This window comes from Tachypleus tridentatus, chromosome 13 (genome assembly GCF_004210375.1).
Source record: "Tachypleus tridentatus isolate NWPU-2018 chromosome 13, ASM421037v1, whole genome shotgun sequence".
Lineage (NCBI taxonomy): Eukaryota > Metazoa > Arthropoda > Merostomata > Xiphosura > Limulidae > Tachypleus > Tachypleus tridentatus.
In genome coordinates this window covers 53198500-53214920 of record NC_134837.1, presented here as the reverse complement: position 1 = coordinate 53214920, position 16421 = coordinate 53198500, and the positions used below count along the sequence as shown (strand labels likewise).

General features: G+C 33.3%; 1 protein-coding gene across 1 annotated transcript in view; it reads right to left on the bottom strand.

Moving 5' to 3' along the window:
* Nucleotides 1-4562: 4562 nt before the first annotated feature.
* LOC143236035 (calbindin-32-like) overlaps nt 4563-16421 on the bottom strand; it is a 100884-nt gene continuing 89025 nt past the window's right edge. Inside the window, exons 8-11 of the mRNA XM_076474265.1 lie at nt 15482-15527; nt 12645-12701; nt 11120-11191; nt 4563-7624 (exon numbers count right to left, since the gene is read on the bottom strand). Coding sequence (XP_076330380.1) covers nt 7478-7624; nt 11120-11191; nt 12645-12701; nt 15482-15527 — 322 coding nt within the window. The 3' untranslated portion in view covers nt 4563-7477. The remainder of the gene's footprint in view (nt 7625-11119; nt 11192-12644; nt 12702-15481; nt 15528-16421) is intronic.

Here is a 16421-nt window from a genome sequence, read left to right as displayed (position 1 = left end):
TATAAAAAAATGTAAACACAAATGTAAAACAACATAAAAAACAACAATAACAAAAAACAATTTGACGAAATTGTCTTTCTTATTTTAATAACGCAGTATACATTCTCAAACGTCAGTAGCGTAGGTGGCGCGCGTATTGCTCATATCAGCAAAAAACTTCTGTTACGGTTGTCATAAGGTCATGCAATTTTTGATGACGAGAAATCCACTTGAGGTAAAAATGTATCTCAGAACGACTGGTATAAGTTTTAAAACTTTTAACACGTCAGGTTCACCTGACGATGACCGAAGAAGGTCGAAACGTTGTTCAAATCTCTACGTAAAAAAATTTTCTCAACCCAAACGAGCCGATTTTACATATATATTTCTCTACAAGTGGGTTTTCTAGACATCACGAAATTAAGGACGGCTAGCGCAGATAGCCCTCGAGTAGCTTTACGTGAAATTCAAAACAAACAAACAAACAAGTTTATTAATTTCTTCTGTCCTGCTGTTGAAAGGCACTGTGATAAACATAATATTACCAACAAAGTAGAACTAATTTTAGGCAATGAACCAAGCTATTCGGTCAACTTGAATGGTCTTTTTGTTAATTTAAGAATTCAGTAAATCCCCAAGAACACAGCTCTATTGCTCTAGCCAATGAATCAAGGTGCTATCTCTGAAACAACTTAGTTAAGCTACTAATGGAGAGAATAAACCTACAGTTCCTGATTTTCGAAAGAGATATAACAGTATGGATGCAAAAGACAACATTAAGAAGCCGTGGGACGAAGTGAAGAAGTCAACTACGAATGATGTTTAGAAAAACATATGGTCAGAATGTACCAACGCACTTACATAGTTCCCCAAAGTATACAGTGCTGGGAAACTTCGCCAATACATTGTAACACTTGCAAGACAGGCTGGTTTTGAGGAGATCGTTCAAGATGATATGGTTGAGTTATTAAAGTCCGATGTAGAAAATATGTTGAATAAGAATCTCATAACGTTGGAACAAGAGCAAGCTATAGAAGAAAAGGAATTTATTGAAACACCACCCACACCACTTCATTTGACTATCAACCACTTATAGTTTCGGATTTCTGGAAGAACATATTATTATGGATGCAATAAAAAACATCCCCAAGTCGCAGGATGAAGTAAAGGAGTCAGAAATGAATGATGTGTGGAAAAGTACATGACCAGAACTTACCAGCGTCTTTACAGGGTTTCTCCAAGCAGAAAGTGCTGGAAAAGTTCGAATGACATTGCGGCACTTGCAAAATAGGATGATTTTGAAACTATCATCAAAGATAATGATGTTGAGTGTTACACATTATAATGTATCGCGAAGGAGACTCTGATTTATTATGTTTTATATGTTAACGTGTTACAATTTCAAATAGCTGGACATTTTAATTGAAAAATTAATTGAATGTCGATATGTATTAAATTTACGGCATTTTTCAACAAGATTGATACACACAATTTCTTTTCTTAACACAAAGATATTTTAAATACAAACAATAATACATTTATAATAACAATTATTACAAATAATGATCCATATACAGAAATTTTACAAACTCACAAACAATATTCAGTCTTCCATCTGGTCTGGAACTTAATACTTTATCAATGGTTCAGGTCCACGAGGCGTAAATTGCTTTTATCTTGACAAACAAATACACTTCACTTGACAGGAATGCCAGTTAGCTATATTCTTCACACCTGCATTTTTTTTTTTTCTGCTGAGGTTATGCGAGAGCTTTGTAGAAATATAATCGTACAAAATTAATTATCTGAAGTTGAACGTTTCATAACGCTCGAAATCTGTAAAAGTTTCTGGTCAAATATCTATAATTTTCCGTTTAATAAGCGTTAATCACAATTATAACTTCCGATACTTATACTGTACTGACTGTAGCTAATCAACAATATTTTATTACTCTCTCGGCGTGTGCATTTATGAACTTTAAGGCGACATTCTTGAAAGTTCAACCATATTGGAAGATACATTAGTGTTTTCGTAAAACATACATTGTTGATTCTTACTCTCAACAATCTTCTACAAATTTGAAGAACAAGCGAGACTTGCGCAATACGCATTTAACAATATAAGTTACATGCGTTCATTAAACTGAAACAAAAGTAGATATTAAAATATATTAAACAGTAACTCCCCTACATTTAGTTACTGAAGCTCGATGGAGAAGATATGTCGAATGAGGATCTGATAATGTTGGAGAAGAGCAAGCTTTATAACTGTATAAGAGGAGGATATCATTGAAACACCACCCATCAAACTTTAGTTGACTATCAACCACTTACGCCAATCATTTGACCTCATAGAAGAAGTGGTGCAGATCCTTAGTAGTAATGACAAGAAGATGCAGTAGAAACAGCAAACAACTCTCGACCCGTTCTTCTTCTAAAGAGCTAAGCCTCCCTCTCTGTGTAAAATTTAATTGTTTTTATGAACCTGCTATTATATTATTTTTGGTGAGCAAAACTACTCAACTGTGCCAGTCATATTTGACACTTGTTTTAAAATGTTTTCTTATATTCATATTTGTGTTTTTATTATTTTTGTGAATCAAAAAATATCCATAAGAACGCATATAGACTGATATAACGTGAGAGACAATGGGAAAATAAATTTAAAGTTACGGAATTTCGTGCTGCCAGGTTTCTTTTAAGAACCATATTCTTTTCGTAACATGGGGTCGAATATAAATAAGTAATTTTGCCGACTTTTTGTCATTTACGTGTTTTGATAAGTTCTAGATATCTATAATTAATGACTATGTAATCATTAGATTTGTTGGTGTTTTAATAAAAATTTTACCAGTCATTAGTCTTGTACTCTTGGTTTAACTCAGAGCCTAAACTCCAAGCTATTTATACCGCCTACGGTAAATCTACATTTCTATTTTAACAAGTTAACATATTGATATATTAATGATAGTTTGGTTAATTCCTAACAGTTTAGTGAAGAATATCTTGTTTACAAAATAAAATTAGGTATCAACGTTATTCATGCCTGTTATCCCGTCACTTCAAAGGTGAATGTCGAGCTTTACTTGCGTGCGCAGCGTTTCAAACGCAGTGCGGGAAGCGGCCGTCGTAAATGGGGAGCAAACGAACGCTCGGACATACACCATGATTCGCAATATATATAATTGCTTCAGGAGTTAAAATGCCAGAACCTCACCCTTAAAATCAAGTTCAGATACCAGTACAGATGGAATTTTATACGAAATATATCTTTAAAATAAGTGATCGTGTTTGGAGAAGCCTCTTTTAATATTAGGAAAAACCAGAAATACGGCAATATTTTAATTAATATTCATGAACACTGAACTTCAATTATTGGATATCAAAGTAGCTCCGTAGTTACAGGAAGTTCCGAGTTCAAATCCACGTTAAGGGATATTTTAATGTTGATTATTTTTTAAATAAATGATCATATTTACAGTAAGATATTTCAATTAAATTATGGATATGAAATAATGGTTAACATTCGAGCCAAAATGTTATTACAGAATGAAGGCACTTCAGGTTTTCATTATGAAAAAATTCTGAATAGAACTAAAAAAGTTCAGAAATAATAAGAAAAGAAAACGCCCTTAACAAGAGAAAGAAAAAATGGATGGCTGATACGACAAAATAAGAAAAATCTTAGAAAAAGTTAAATTTGTTTTTCAATTTCGCGCAAAGCTACACGAGGTCTTTTTGCGCTAGCCGACCCTAATTTAGCTGTGTAAAGTTAGAGGGAAGGTAGCTAGTCATCACTACCCACCGCCAACTCTTGGGCTACTCTTTTACCAACAAATAGTGGAATTGATGGTAACATTATAACGCCCCCACAGCTGAAAGGGCGAGCATGATTGGTGCCACGGCAATCCGAACCCGCGACCCTCAGATTACGAGTCGAGTGCTTTAATCACCTGGCCATGCTGGGCCGGAAAAAGTAAGATAATTGTAGCAGTGGGAAAATAAATGACACAGTCAAATGAAACCCCCGAAGAAAAAAAAACACAAAAAGAAGCTGATGCTGTAAGATACGCAAACGGATTATACAGACCAGCGGATAAAAAAAATACATTAATTTTACTTACAAATAAGATTAAAAGTGTCAATTGAGAATTTAAGATAAATCGTGGAAATGTGACGGAGACACTTTCAACATCTCAACAGTTTGATTATGTTGTTCAGTTAATGTGCAAACTCTCTTAACTGCCGTCTTTCTAATTCGATAGCCAAAACAGAAGTTTGTAACTATTAAGTTTTTCCCCCAGCGTGCTTATCTGGAAGGCATCACATATGCCATTCTTTTTTCAGGAAGTATGTTGTACGAAAACGTTAATCAAATAAAGTGAGATTTTTCTTCCTCCCAGCTCTCTGACACATTTGATTTCAGTCACAGGAAATAATATCCGTCTTGAGCAGTTTGTTGAAGAGTTCTATCATCCACAATCCAAGTAATGAACATTAATAGCAAGAATTTTGAAAACAAATAAAGTATTTAAAGTGATAGAATATTCTATATAAAATAATAATCAGTCAAACTCAAAGAGAACAACTTTTGTATTATTTAATGAAGAAATCGTATATCCTCTGAGAACATACACCTCAAAGATTTGCAAAACCTCAAAATCCGCTTATTTAAATAAACTAATTGCATAAACAACAAAATATTGTAATGATTTTAATTATTAAAACTACGCGTATGTAAAGTAATATAAATAAACGATTCACATTAACAAAAAACCACAAAAAGAACGTGCGACGTACGATCAACTCACAAATATTTTTTAAAACCACCAATAAACTCTTGGATAGATCACACATTTGAAACAACAAAATGTAACATTAATTTTTAGATTTTTATGATAGAATATTATTCAAAATTTGAAAACTAGGTATTATAATTAGCTTTATCCAAGTCTTACGAGTAAGCTATCTAGTAAATTATGAATGTAATGGACAAAAACACGATAGTTAAATTGTCGAGGTTCTTTAATAAAATATTCACTACTTAAGTGTAAATGAATATGTTTCTCAGAATATGGAAAAGTCAGATAAATTGTATTTTACTGTCTATTACACAGGAAGCGGACATTATTTAGCAGTTACACATAAAAACTCTAACGTTATTCAATAAAAAGAGACAAAAAATAGTTCCACAAACAAGTTTATCAGAATTTAACAATTTTTATCACTTACTATCCTCTACATCCTCCAAACTCCGAGCGACTGGATGTTCCAGAAATCCTCATAACACATTTGATATCCTTGCTTTCTTACCCACTTATTCGTTTTGTCCATTGAGTGCACATAAACAGTTTTACTGCCAATGCGTAAATTTCAATACAATAGTATATGTATCAACATATTTCAGTACAAAAGTGCATATATATGCATATATATTCGTAAAGCCTTTGACTATAGCAATATAATGGTGTTAATGTTAATAATAGTGAGATACGTTTAAATGTTCTTGGCTTTACGGTTTTCAGTACCCATAGTTTTGAATGGTAATTCTGAACTTTGTTGTCTTATTTCGAATATTCTTAAGTGGACTCTAATTTTGCACTTTTAAAACTAGTTTCGAAGATAAACAACTATAATACTTTTATAGCTTTAGTTTTAAGTTTTACTGGTATTGATAGCTTTATAAGCTTCGAATATCCCTAGTTGTAGTGGTGTTAGTGGGCTGATATTCGTGTATATCTAGTTTGAATGGTGTTAAATTATTTAAGTTTGATACACCAGTTTGACCTCAATAATTCTGATTTTAAATGTAATTAGTTTTAAAACTTTTAGTAGCTTTAATTTTGACTGTCCTCAGTTTCGATATTGTTAGTAGTTTTAATTTTGAATGCCATTAGTTTTAAAACTTTTAGTAGCTTTAGTTTCGTTGATGAATTTAATCATCCAAAGTAATAACGTTTATTATTAGATTTATAAAGTATTTGATGTGATAGAATATACTGTATAGAATAATAATAAATCAAACTCAAAGAGGACAATTTTTTATTATTTAATCAAAAAATCGTATATCATCCGAGAATATACAGCCTTAATTTCGACTGTTCTGAGTTTCAGTATTGTTTGTAGTTTCAGTTTTCAATCTCAACAATGTTACAACATTTAGTAGCTTTAATTTTTATTATCTTCAATTTCGGTATTGCTAGCAGTTTCAATTATAGGTTTTACAGCTTTTAGTACCTTTAGTTTCAACTCTCCTCAGTTTGAATATTGTTAAGAGTTTCTATTTTAAAACTCAACAATGTTAAAACTTTTCACTGTCTCCAGTTTTGGTATCGGTAGGAGTTTAAGTTTTGAATGCCATTAATTTCAATGATGTTAGTAGTTTTAAATTCCAAAGTTTCGGTGTTGCTAGTTGTTTGAATTTTGAACGTTATTAGTTTCAATTCTGAATGATATTAGTTTCGATGTTGTTGGTAGTTTCAGTTTTAAATGCCATTAATTTTAATGTTTTTAGTGATTATACTTTTCAATGCCATTAGCTTTAATTTTAATTTCTTTTAGTTTTACAGCTTCTAGTGGTTTTAATTTCGGCTTTCCCACTTTCAGTTTTGTTATTAATCATAATTTTGAATATTATTAGTTTCATTACTGTTAATAGTTTGAGTTTTGATTGTCATTAGATTTAAAACTTTTAGTAGCTTTAATTTTGACTGTCCTCTGTTGAGGTATTATTTGTAGTTTCAATTTTTAATGTCATTAGTTTCAACTTGAATTTCTCTTCTTTTACAACTTTTAGGAGTTTTAATTACAACTGTCCTTAGCTTTAACGTTGTTAGCAACTTTTTGTTTTGTTTTGATGTTGCAGTAGTTTAAATTTTTAATGTCATTAGCTTGAGCAGCATTTAAGCTTATCGGTCGCTTGATGACGAGAAACCTACTTGAAATAAAAATGTATCTCAGAACGGCTGATATGGGTATTAACACTTTTACTGACAAGCGAAGAACAACATTGTTCTTCGCTTGTCAGTAAAAGTGTTAATACCCGTATCAGCCGTTCTGATGCACTTAGATCTGCTTTTGTTCACGTTTACATTATTTAGTTACCAAATGTTCACTAATGAACGTTCTAGCTTTTGTATATTTCACATTACATATTTTACTTTCAGCAAAATAGTACTGAACACTAATGACATCAGAGCTGACGATTTTTTAAGAAATTAAAACATTTGTACAATTTAGTTTATAATAGTTATTAATAATTATTTACCAATACAAAGACATTTTGAACAGGTGTATCGATTTGAGAACCATTCCTATCCTTAGTCAGTTATCAAAAATCTTCAAGGAATACGGCCAAAAACATCAAAATGTATACTTCGATACTGTTATATATATATAGTTGAGCAAAAAGAATGAAGATTAGAGCGCAGATATTGCGACAGAAAGGATTTAAGCCAACCATGGTAAAAGATGCTGCAAGTGGCTGTTTCTGATTAGCTTATTTAGAACCCTCATCTGGTGGGTGTTTAGCCAGTGCCATGAGAATCATAGTTAGTTCTTTCTTGTTGATCTTCCCGTCTCTGTTAAAGTCACAACCCCGTAAGATGGCTTCTTGGAATTCCATTAAATCTCGGGCGTCATAATCCTAAAATAATATTAGAAGAGAATTAGATTTATCTATCCACATTTCATACCCTAGTAAAGATGGCTGAAATGAAGAATACTAGTTAAATGTTGTATGTCAACAAAGGATTTTCCGAAGTTTTTATAATAAGCGATTGTAAAATGATTTTATTTTCAGACAGAGTTTGGTTTACAATCGAAGTTAAACTTAAATCATCGTTAAATATAGATATTATGATATCAATTTCGTGTTATTGTGAAGCAAGGGCTATCAGTGGCAAAGTGGAATGTCTGTGGTGGGCAGAGCACAGATAACCATTGTGTAGCTTTGTGCTTAACTACAAACAAGCAAGCAAGTCGTCCTTAACTTTGAGCTGATATACTGAAGAGAAAGTAGCTGATCAAGTTTCAAAGTCACCGACCGCCAACTCTTGCGTTGGTTTTACAACACACTCACGATCCCAAAGAACGGAGTAGAATTTGTGAGTAAACTAATAGAACGCGATCGATGAACATTTGGATCCATAGACCGACATCTAAACCACTATATCACACCCTCCCCTTGTTGGTAAAACCCTAAAATAAAAGCGAAACCACAAAATATTGAATAGTATGCTATAATGTTGCGAGTCCCCTTGCGATAACAGTGAAAGATGAATAAAATCCAGGTGTAACATTGGAACTGTGTAATATTCAACACTATATGCGATGTACGCCTCCTATAGTGCTCTTACAAAATTAATGTGTAACGAAAAGTGTGCAAGCGAAGAACTTAGCAAAATACAAACTTAGCCTGCTTACAAGCAAAATACGTGAGGAAAATTAATATTTAGTAAAAGAAATATCAATGACTACCATTTTTGTTTTCCTGAACCCAGCTTAAATTATGATACGTTTTTCATGCCTCCTTCTATTAAACAAAACCTTTAAACTCAGAAATATAAAACATTCAACTATTACCTAGCCTTACTGAATGTTTGCCAGGCCTTCAATACTTCTTAAAAGTAGACGTAGATTGGTGGTGTAAATATTCGTGGATCGTGTCTCATCCTCGCATACACACACACAGAAATCTACGCTTTGCACTTCGAACTTTAGTTGGATTATGATAGTAACGATCAAAACGGATCATTTGATTAGAATAGCCCAAAAGTTGGCGAGATGTGGTTTGATTAGCTCCCTTCTTTCTAGTCTATCAGTTCAAACTTATGGACTGTCATGCACAGGTGGTTCTTATGTAGCGTTATATAAGTCTGATTTCTCTGATTTCATTTTAAAAATCTCTTTTAGAATGAAAAGTATACTGGAAAGCAGATTGAAAAATTAATCAAATATGAACATTCTTCTGGTTTACGGTAGCATAAATGTAAAAATATTTTGTTTTAAAAAAAGAAAAAAATTCAAAAACTCTAAAATAGTTATATCACTTTTCCCCGATGTCGTATTTTTGTGGCTAGGTTAGTTATAGTTAATTGTTAGCCACGCTAATGTTCATCATTCGAGACCATGCTCAACACTGCCAACTCCCAGATGGTCATATTTACAATATTTATAACGTCCTTGCTAGTTCTCAATAGTTTTCGCAGTGATTTTCCTAAGGATTTTTAACTACATAATTATAATTTAACTTCATCAGTTTTTTTTAATATAAGGCGCCTTATTGCGCTTCATATATACAAGCCTAGTAACAAGTGATACACAAAATAAAGGATATTCTAGCAAATACATTTATTTATCAACTCTGGAATGGAGTTTTATACTCTTAAATATGTTAATTTAATATTTATCCATAGAATTCAATTTTATTTGAACTGTGCAAATATATTCACAGCTGTGCAATTTGTGAACAGCTGCACACTAGGTAAACATCTGAGTTTTCAATAGTTTAGTCGTATACATATACTCATATATATCTCTCCACCAATATAACTAATGCTACCTACTACTGGACTAACATTTGGTTTCCGTAGGTCGGTGTCATTCATAGGTATTAATGAAAAATATAAATGGCTCTAAATCTGATAAAAATGAAAAAAAATGAATAAAGTAAGGGATTTTATGATCCCTCTTTGGTATACTAATTAATCCTTAAAAGTTTGGAAGTGCTGAGAGATAGAGAAGCTGAAAAATAGATATATATATATATATTCTAAAGTATATTTAATTAGACGCAACATCATTAAAACTACCATCAGTTAATATGGCGTGTTATTCTTATCTGTACAAGGTAATAATTGTATCGGAATTGAAAAAGAACGGCTTGCAATGAATTCAGCTGTAACCATACCATAAGATGCTCATATAGATGACGCTACAATCACTCGTGATAGTTGGACGGCATAGTTGCAAGTTTCGAAAATGTGCTCGCTCCCTGGTGGAAGGAATATCGTAGAACACATGTGAAAGATTCAGTAGTTGTAGAAATTGAAATAATGTTACTCGCCGCCTGGTTGTAGATGTGTAATGTGATTGCTACACGGTGCAGATATTAAATAAGAAAACAACATCCGGGTCTTCAATAGTTTAGTCGTATATATACACTCATCTATATGTATCTACCAGAATAACTAATGCTACCTGCTACTGGACTAACATTTGGTAAGATCGGTGGCAAAAGCAAACCTTTCTGTTCATTTCACACAGAACGTTAATTACACATTGATATATCTGCAAGAGTAAAGTATGTTTTTTTCTATGGTTAAGGTTGGTTTGAAGATTTGTTCTTTTCGTTTAACAGTGGCTTTTTGATAATTTTATACGTTTTGAGGCAGTTTTTATTCTCTTCTCTGAGCTTAAGACTGGTTGGTTTGTCGTTTATAAGCTTTAGGATATTTGAAATCATCTTTTTTGTATTTTCAAGGCTGTTTCTTGTAAGTATAGAAAGTTTTCCTCAGTAACATTAGAATTTCCTATGAAATACTTTGTTTCACAGTGTAGTAGTTATGACAACCGACTCGCAATGTGCGGGTTCGAAGCTTGTTACCGAATATGTCCACTCTTCCAGCCGTGGGTAAATTATTATATTAGGTGCCAATCAATCACACTTTTTGTTGATAAAGAGTAGCACAAGAGTTTGCGGTGGGTACTGTTTACTAACTGCCTTCCATCTAGTTTGTCACTTCAAAATAAGAGAGGGCGGATAGTCTTAGGGTAGCTTTGTGAAATTAAACAAAGAAACAAACAAACTTACAGTTTAGTCAGCACAGTTCTTCATATAATATAGTTGATTATCAAACTGCAGTCAGTTACGTCGCGTAGATTCTTACAGTTTAAAGAATGTGGATCGTAAGTGAATTTTTTCAGTGTCACAGACAGTTGTTTTTTGTTTTTTTAATCCAATACACTCTTCAGTACAAAATGTAAACATTGGTCATTCTACGCTAGGAGTTTTACATACAGCGACACCTATATATATGCCACACAACTTATTGTTCCTCATGCTTATATGAGTCATATACGTACAACAAGTTATGTGATAAATGTAAAATGGTTAATGATTAAGTTTATTATTACTTACCTTTTTGACAAGCTCCAAGAGATCCTTCAAAAACCCCTTCAATTCTTCGTTCTCAATGGTGCCATTTTTATCCTGTTACAAACACAGGAAAAGGAGGATCAAGCCTTTCTATTATTATCACTTAGCTCTAGCATCATTATTTACGTTTCGCTGCTATATTTAACTGTCAATTTTTTTTCGGTACTACACGCCAAAAATGGAATACTGTTTATACTAGAAGTTGCAGTTTATTATACGTTTTCTTATTAATGAGTACCTGGAAAGTTTTTATACAAAGATCGCAGGATCAGAAGCAATTAGAAATGTTGATAAAAGGAATCACACAAAGATACATTTTTTTTCAGTGACTGTATAACACTTATTGTTATTTTGTTTGTTATATACAGTGTGCCCAAGGAAAGTATAAAACGGGGCGACTCCAATACCCAAATGATAGGACTGAGTGTGACCTAGTGGTTAATTTGCCCAAACTGTGAAGCCAATGTTTCGTGATTCGTGACCTCTTGTCGCAAAATCGCACTCCGCGTTTTGAGTGTTATAAGAGTGGCGACTAAATTCCAATATCTGGTTAGAAAAAATTGCCCAAAAGTTGACGTTGGATGTTGTAATCTTTCAGTCTTCGCTCTCCAGTCTCTGAGTACTAAAGTATGGATGACTGTATTGAGATATCTCTTGTAAAGTTTTGCGCGAATTTCTGGAAAAACAAACATATTATAGTATCCACTGAAATGGATAGTGTTCGTAAACATCGTGACAGCGAATGTACTCCTGTCTGACATACTTGGTAAGTTCATACATTCTCATGGCGTTCCTCATGCATTCATCATACATAAGTGTGTCCATGGAAAATATTATTAGCAAAGAAAACTGCCCCTCTGCCACGATCTTTGCTATTCCATATTATGATGACTGTTACAGACCTTTTTGGTATCATGATGTATTTTGTGACTCATAACTGTTAATTATTCTTTGTTTGTGCTAAATAATGCTAATAAAACGTTTCTAGTTACAAAGCCTAAGATGTTTTATATCAAAACATTCCTGTTCACTAAGTTCGACCTTGCAAAAAACGAGAAGTTCATGTAATTAACAAATAATACATGATCTCTTGAGAAGTGCGTATAATTAACAAATAATACATGATTTCTTGAGAAGTGCGTATAATTAACAAATAATACATGATTTCTTGAGAAGTGCGTATAATTAACAAATAATAAATGATCTCTTGAGAAGTGCGTATAATTAACAAATAATACATGATCGCTTGATAAGTGCGTGTAATTAACAAATAATACATGATCTCTTGAGAAGTGCGTATAATTAACAAATAATACATGATCGCTTGATAAGTGCGTGTAATTAACAAATAATACATGATCTCTTGAGAAGTGCGTATAATTAACAAATATCCTATGATCTGTTCAGAAGTTTGTGTAATTAACAAATAACACATGATCCCATTAAATGCGTCTCTGAAATATTTTAAAAGTAATTTAGATAACAAAAATGCATTACAACAACTTACCCTATCATATAGAGCAAATACTCTTTCAATGTCTTCCCTGGTCAGTTTACTGCAGCCCTGATGTAAGAAGCAAAATTACTAATGTTTACCACACAATCCTATGGAGAATCCATAGATGAATACAGATGTCAGTAAGTTAATACATCACGTGATGCGACAATCACTGATGCAAAGATTTAACAATAAATAAAATGCATAACATGCATGTGAAAAACTTACACATTGCCAGTTATAAAGAAAGAACCAGTATTAAAGAATTCTAACTAAAATCAGAAAAACCCTTTTGCTAAGACAATATATATACTACAGATATAGGGACAGCACATTTTGAGAAGGAGGAATATATGTGGTGTCTCTTCTTTGGAGCTTCTTTTCAATTTGTTTCTATCTCTCGAACACCAAGTATGAGTAATAACCGATTAGTAGTTTCTTACAAACAACCGTGATGAATCTTTGGACTCTGATTTTAAACAACTTTCTAAAACGTCACGGAATAACTCAATTAAAATTAGGGTAGGTCATGTAAAGCTTAGTGGTCAGCGAGCTAGAGTGTGAATCTCAACATGAATAAATCGTGCCCTCCTGTCACAAAATCGCACTCGGTGCTATGTGACCGGGAGTACGTTATAAGAGTGGCCCATAACTTGACATGGGTGTTGTTGACTGGCATTCAGTAATTTTTGCACATAATACTTATTGTTACTTGGTGTTTGTTAAATATTATCTATCGTTCACGGATTTCATGTACAAACGGTGTATCGAAGGAAAGCATGAATTGGGTAGGTTCTAATACGTTAGTGACAAGGCCGGATGTAGCAAAATGATTAAGTTGCTATGAAAGTACCTCTCTACACACCTGCAGTCCCAAGTGGTGGATTTGACATCAAATTTATGATTCTGTTTCACAATACATTTAAAATTTGGCATAGATTGACATTTCCAATGTTCTTTGATTATTTTACATATTACCCACAGTAAATGTGAATAGGAGTAGATGGTCTAATACAAGCCTGCTGTCCTGATAAACTGAGTTTGTGATCCTTTAGGTCGACACTTTACTTTCTGTCACCAAAGTAAATTAAAACGGACTTTAACAGTGCTGAGGATGTGAGTAACCAGACATAATTTTCAACGAAGTCCTCATTAAATATCATATTGCTATTTCTTCAAACACTTTTAAGATTCATCATTCCAAGCTGGTAAACACAAGTGAGGTATTATAAGAATTAACTGCACACAGCTGATGTAATAACAACAGGAAGTGTCGTTCTATAAATCAGAATAAAAAGTGTGAGAGTCACACAGTTCTAGGTCAGGACTTTGTGGAAAAAGAATCGTCGTACAATCAACAATATGAGGTATAACAATTACTTGTATGTCAGGAGTTTGACGCGTGGTGCAGTTTATGAGCATAGCCTTTTATCCTCCATTGTTAAGAACTAGATGATATCATACTGTTTAAAACTACTTCGTAATTCTGTTGCTCGCCACCTATCGTCTAATTATATAACATTTGATTCCACTTGTTGCAGGCCCAACATGGCCAGGTGATTAAGGCACTCGACTCATATTCTGAGGGTCGCGGGTTCGAATATTGGTCACACCAAACATGTTCGCTCTTTCCGCCGTGGGAGAATTATAATGTGTCGGTCAATCCCATTATTCGTTAGTAAAAGAGTAGCCCAAGAGTTGGCGGTGAGTGGTGATGACTAACTGCCTTCCCCCTAGTTTTATACTGCTAAATTAGGGACAGCTAGCGCAGATAGCCCTCATGTAGCTTTGCGCGAAATTCGAAATAAACAAACAATCCATTTGTTGTGGATGATCTATATCTTGCTTATGGAGGGAGTCCCGCTACCTACTGAAAGACTGTCTGTGTATCGTTACCTCTTGCCGGCCCGGCATGGCCAGGTGGGTAAAGCACTTGACTCGTAATCCGAGGGTCGGGGGTTCGAATCCCTGTCACACCAAACATGCTCGCACCTTCAGCCGTGGGGGCGTTATAATGTGACAGTCAATCTCCTCATATTCGTTGGTAAAAGAGTAGCCCAAGAGTTGGCGGTGGGTGGTGATGACTAGCTGCCTTCCCTCTAGTCTTTACTGCTAAATTAGGGACGACTAACGCAGATAGCACTCATGTAGTTTTGCGCGAGATTCTAAACAAGCAAAACCAATACCTCTTGCCCTCAGTGATTAATTAGCCAGGTAATCTATGATTGCTCACTTCAAACAAGCATTATTTCACAATAATTGATGAACGTAATTTACTAGGTTTGACTTTCGTTTCTCTATATTTTTTTCTTTTGATATTTCACACAAACGTCTCTCTCTGTTTCAAGTTAAAAAGGGTAAATTTAAGAATTCAAGACACTGCATTTGCCACCTTGAGTATCGACTTATTAGACGCATTATGATTTAGTAAAGAAACAAACAAAGAGAAGTTATGATTTTAATTTAAAAGGAGTCAAAACTAGAAATGTTACGGTTTCAAATTAAAACACAGATATACCAAAGCACTGAAAGGGGTCTTTCTTGAATACTTATGTATTTCAAATGACGTAACAGAAGCATATATAAATATATTTGTCACAACAGAAATTGAAATTTAGCGTTTCTGTATATATAATATATATATATATATTACATACTGGCGAAGTCTGTATTCTGGTAAACTGAAATTTTTCGGATATTCAGCATTTTTAAATAACATAAAATAAGACAACCACTTCAATAACTTCATTAAATGTGATAGGAAGTGTTAGTTAACCCTAAAAAAATGTTAAATTAACAAAGCCAACTTCATTTCTCAGAGAACATGAAAATAAAATGAACCTTACTTTGAAAGCAGACCGACAAAGAAAATTCTCTTTAACCGGAAGTAACCTGTTTAAGGAACCAGAAAAAAACAACAACAAAAATACACTTAACAACCTGTAATCATACACTTATTAACTTCATAATTACAAAATCATTTCGTGAACTTGAGATAGATTGATATAATTATGGCCACACGAGAACAGTGTTCAAATTAGAAGTGTTTCTTTATCTTCTGTTTTATTTCTAACAAGTCCAGTAATCAAAAGCAAATTAAATAATGAAATAACATTTTTCTCCAGCACCTACATAATTACATTCCAAAAATGTCCATGTCTTGAAGAAGGTTGAAATATAGGGTCAATAACATATCTTTATCTCTTCTAGTTAACGATGTCTGTATTTGTCTCTCTCTTTCTGCTCATCTATGTATCTACCATCATTTATCTTTCCGTTTATTCATATTTCTATCAGCCTTGTCTTTCTGTTTATCTATGTATCTATATGAATCTCTCTTTCACTTTAAATATATATCTATCAGTACCGGCCTTTCTGCTCATCTATGTATCTACCATCACCTGTCTTTCCGTTTATCTATATGTCTACCGGTCTTGTCTTTCCGTTTATCTATGCATCTAGCAGTCTTATTTTTCCGTTTGTCTATATGTTTATCATCACCTGTCATTCTGTTTATTTATAAAAATATCTGAAGCTGCCCATTTGTCTATCTTTGTGAGTATTTAAGCCTGTATAACTGACTGTTTATCTGTTCTTTGTGACATATCTGAATATATCTTTCTGTTTAGTTATATTTCTATAATTCTAGTTATCTTTGATTATCAGTGCCTGTTTTTCTATTTATTCATGTCAGTATCTACAACTTTCCTTTTGTTTATCTGTATGTTTATTACCATTTGTCCTTCTGTTTATTTATGTTTCTGTACCAGTCTTTCCATTTATTTA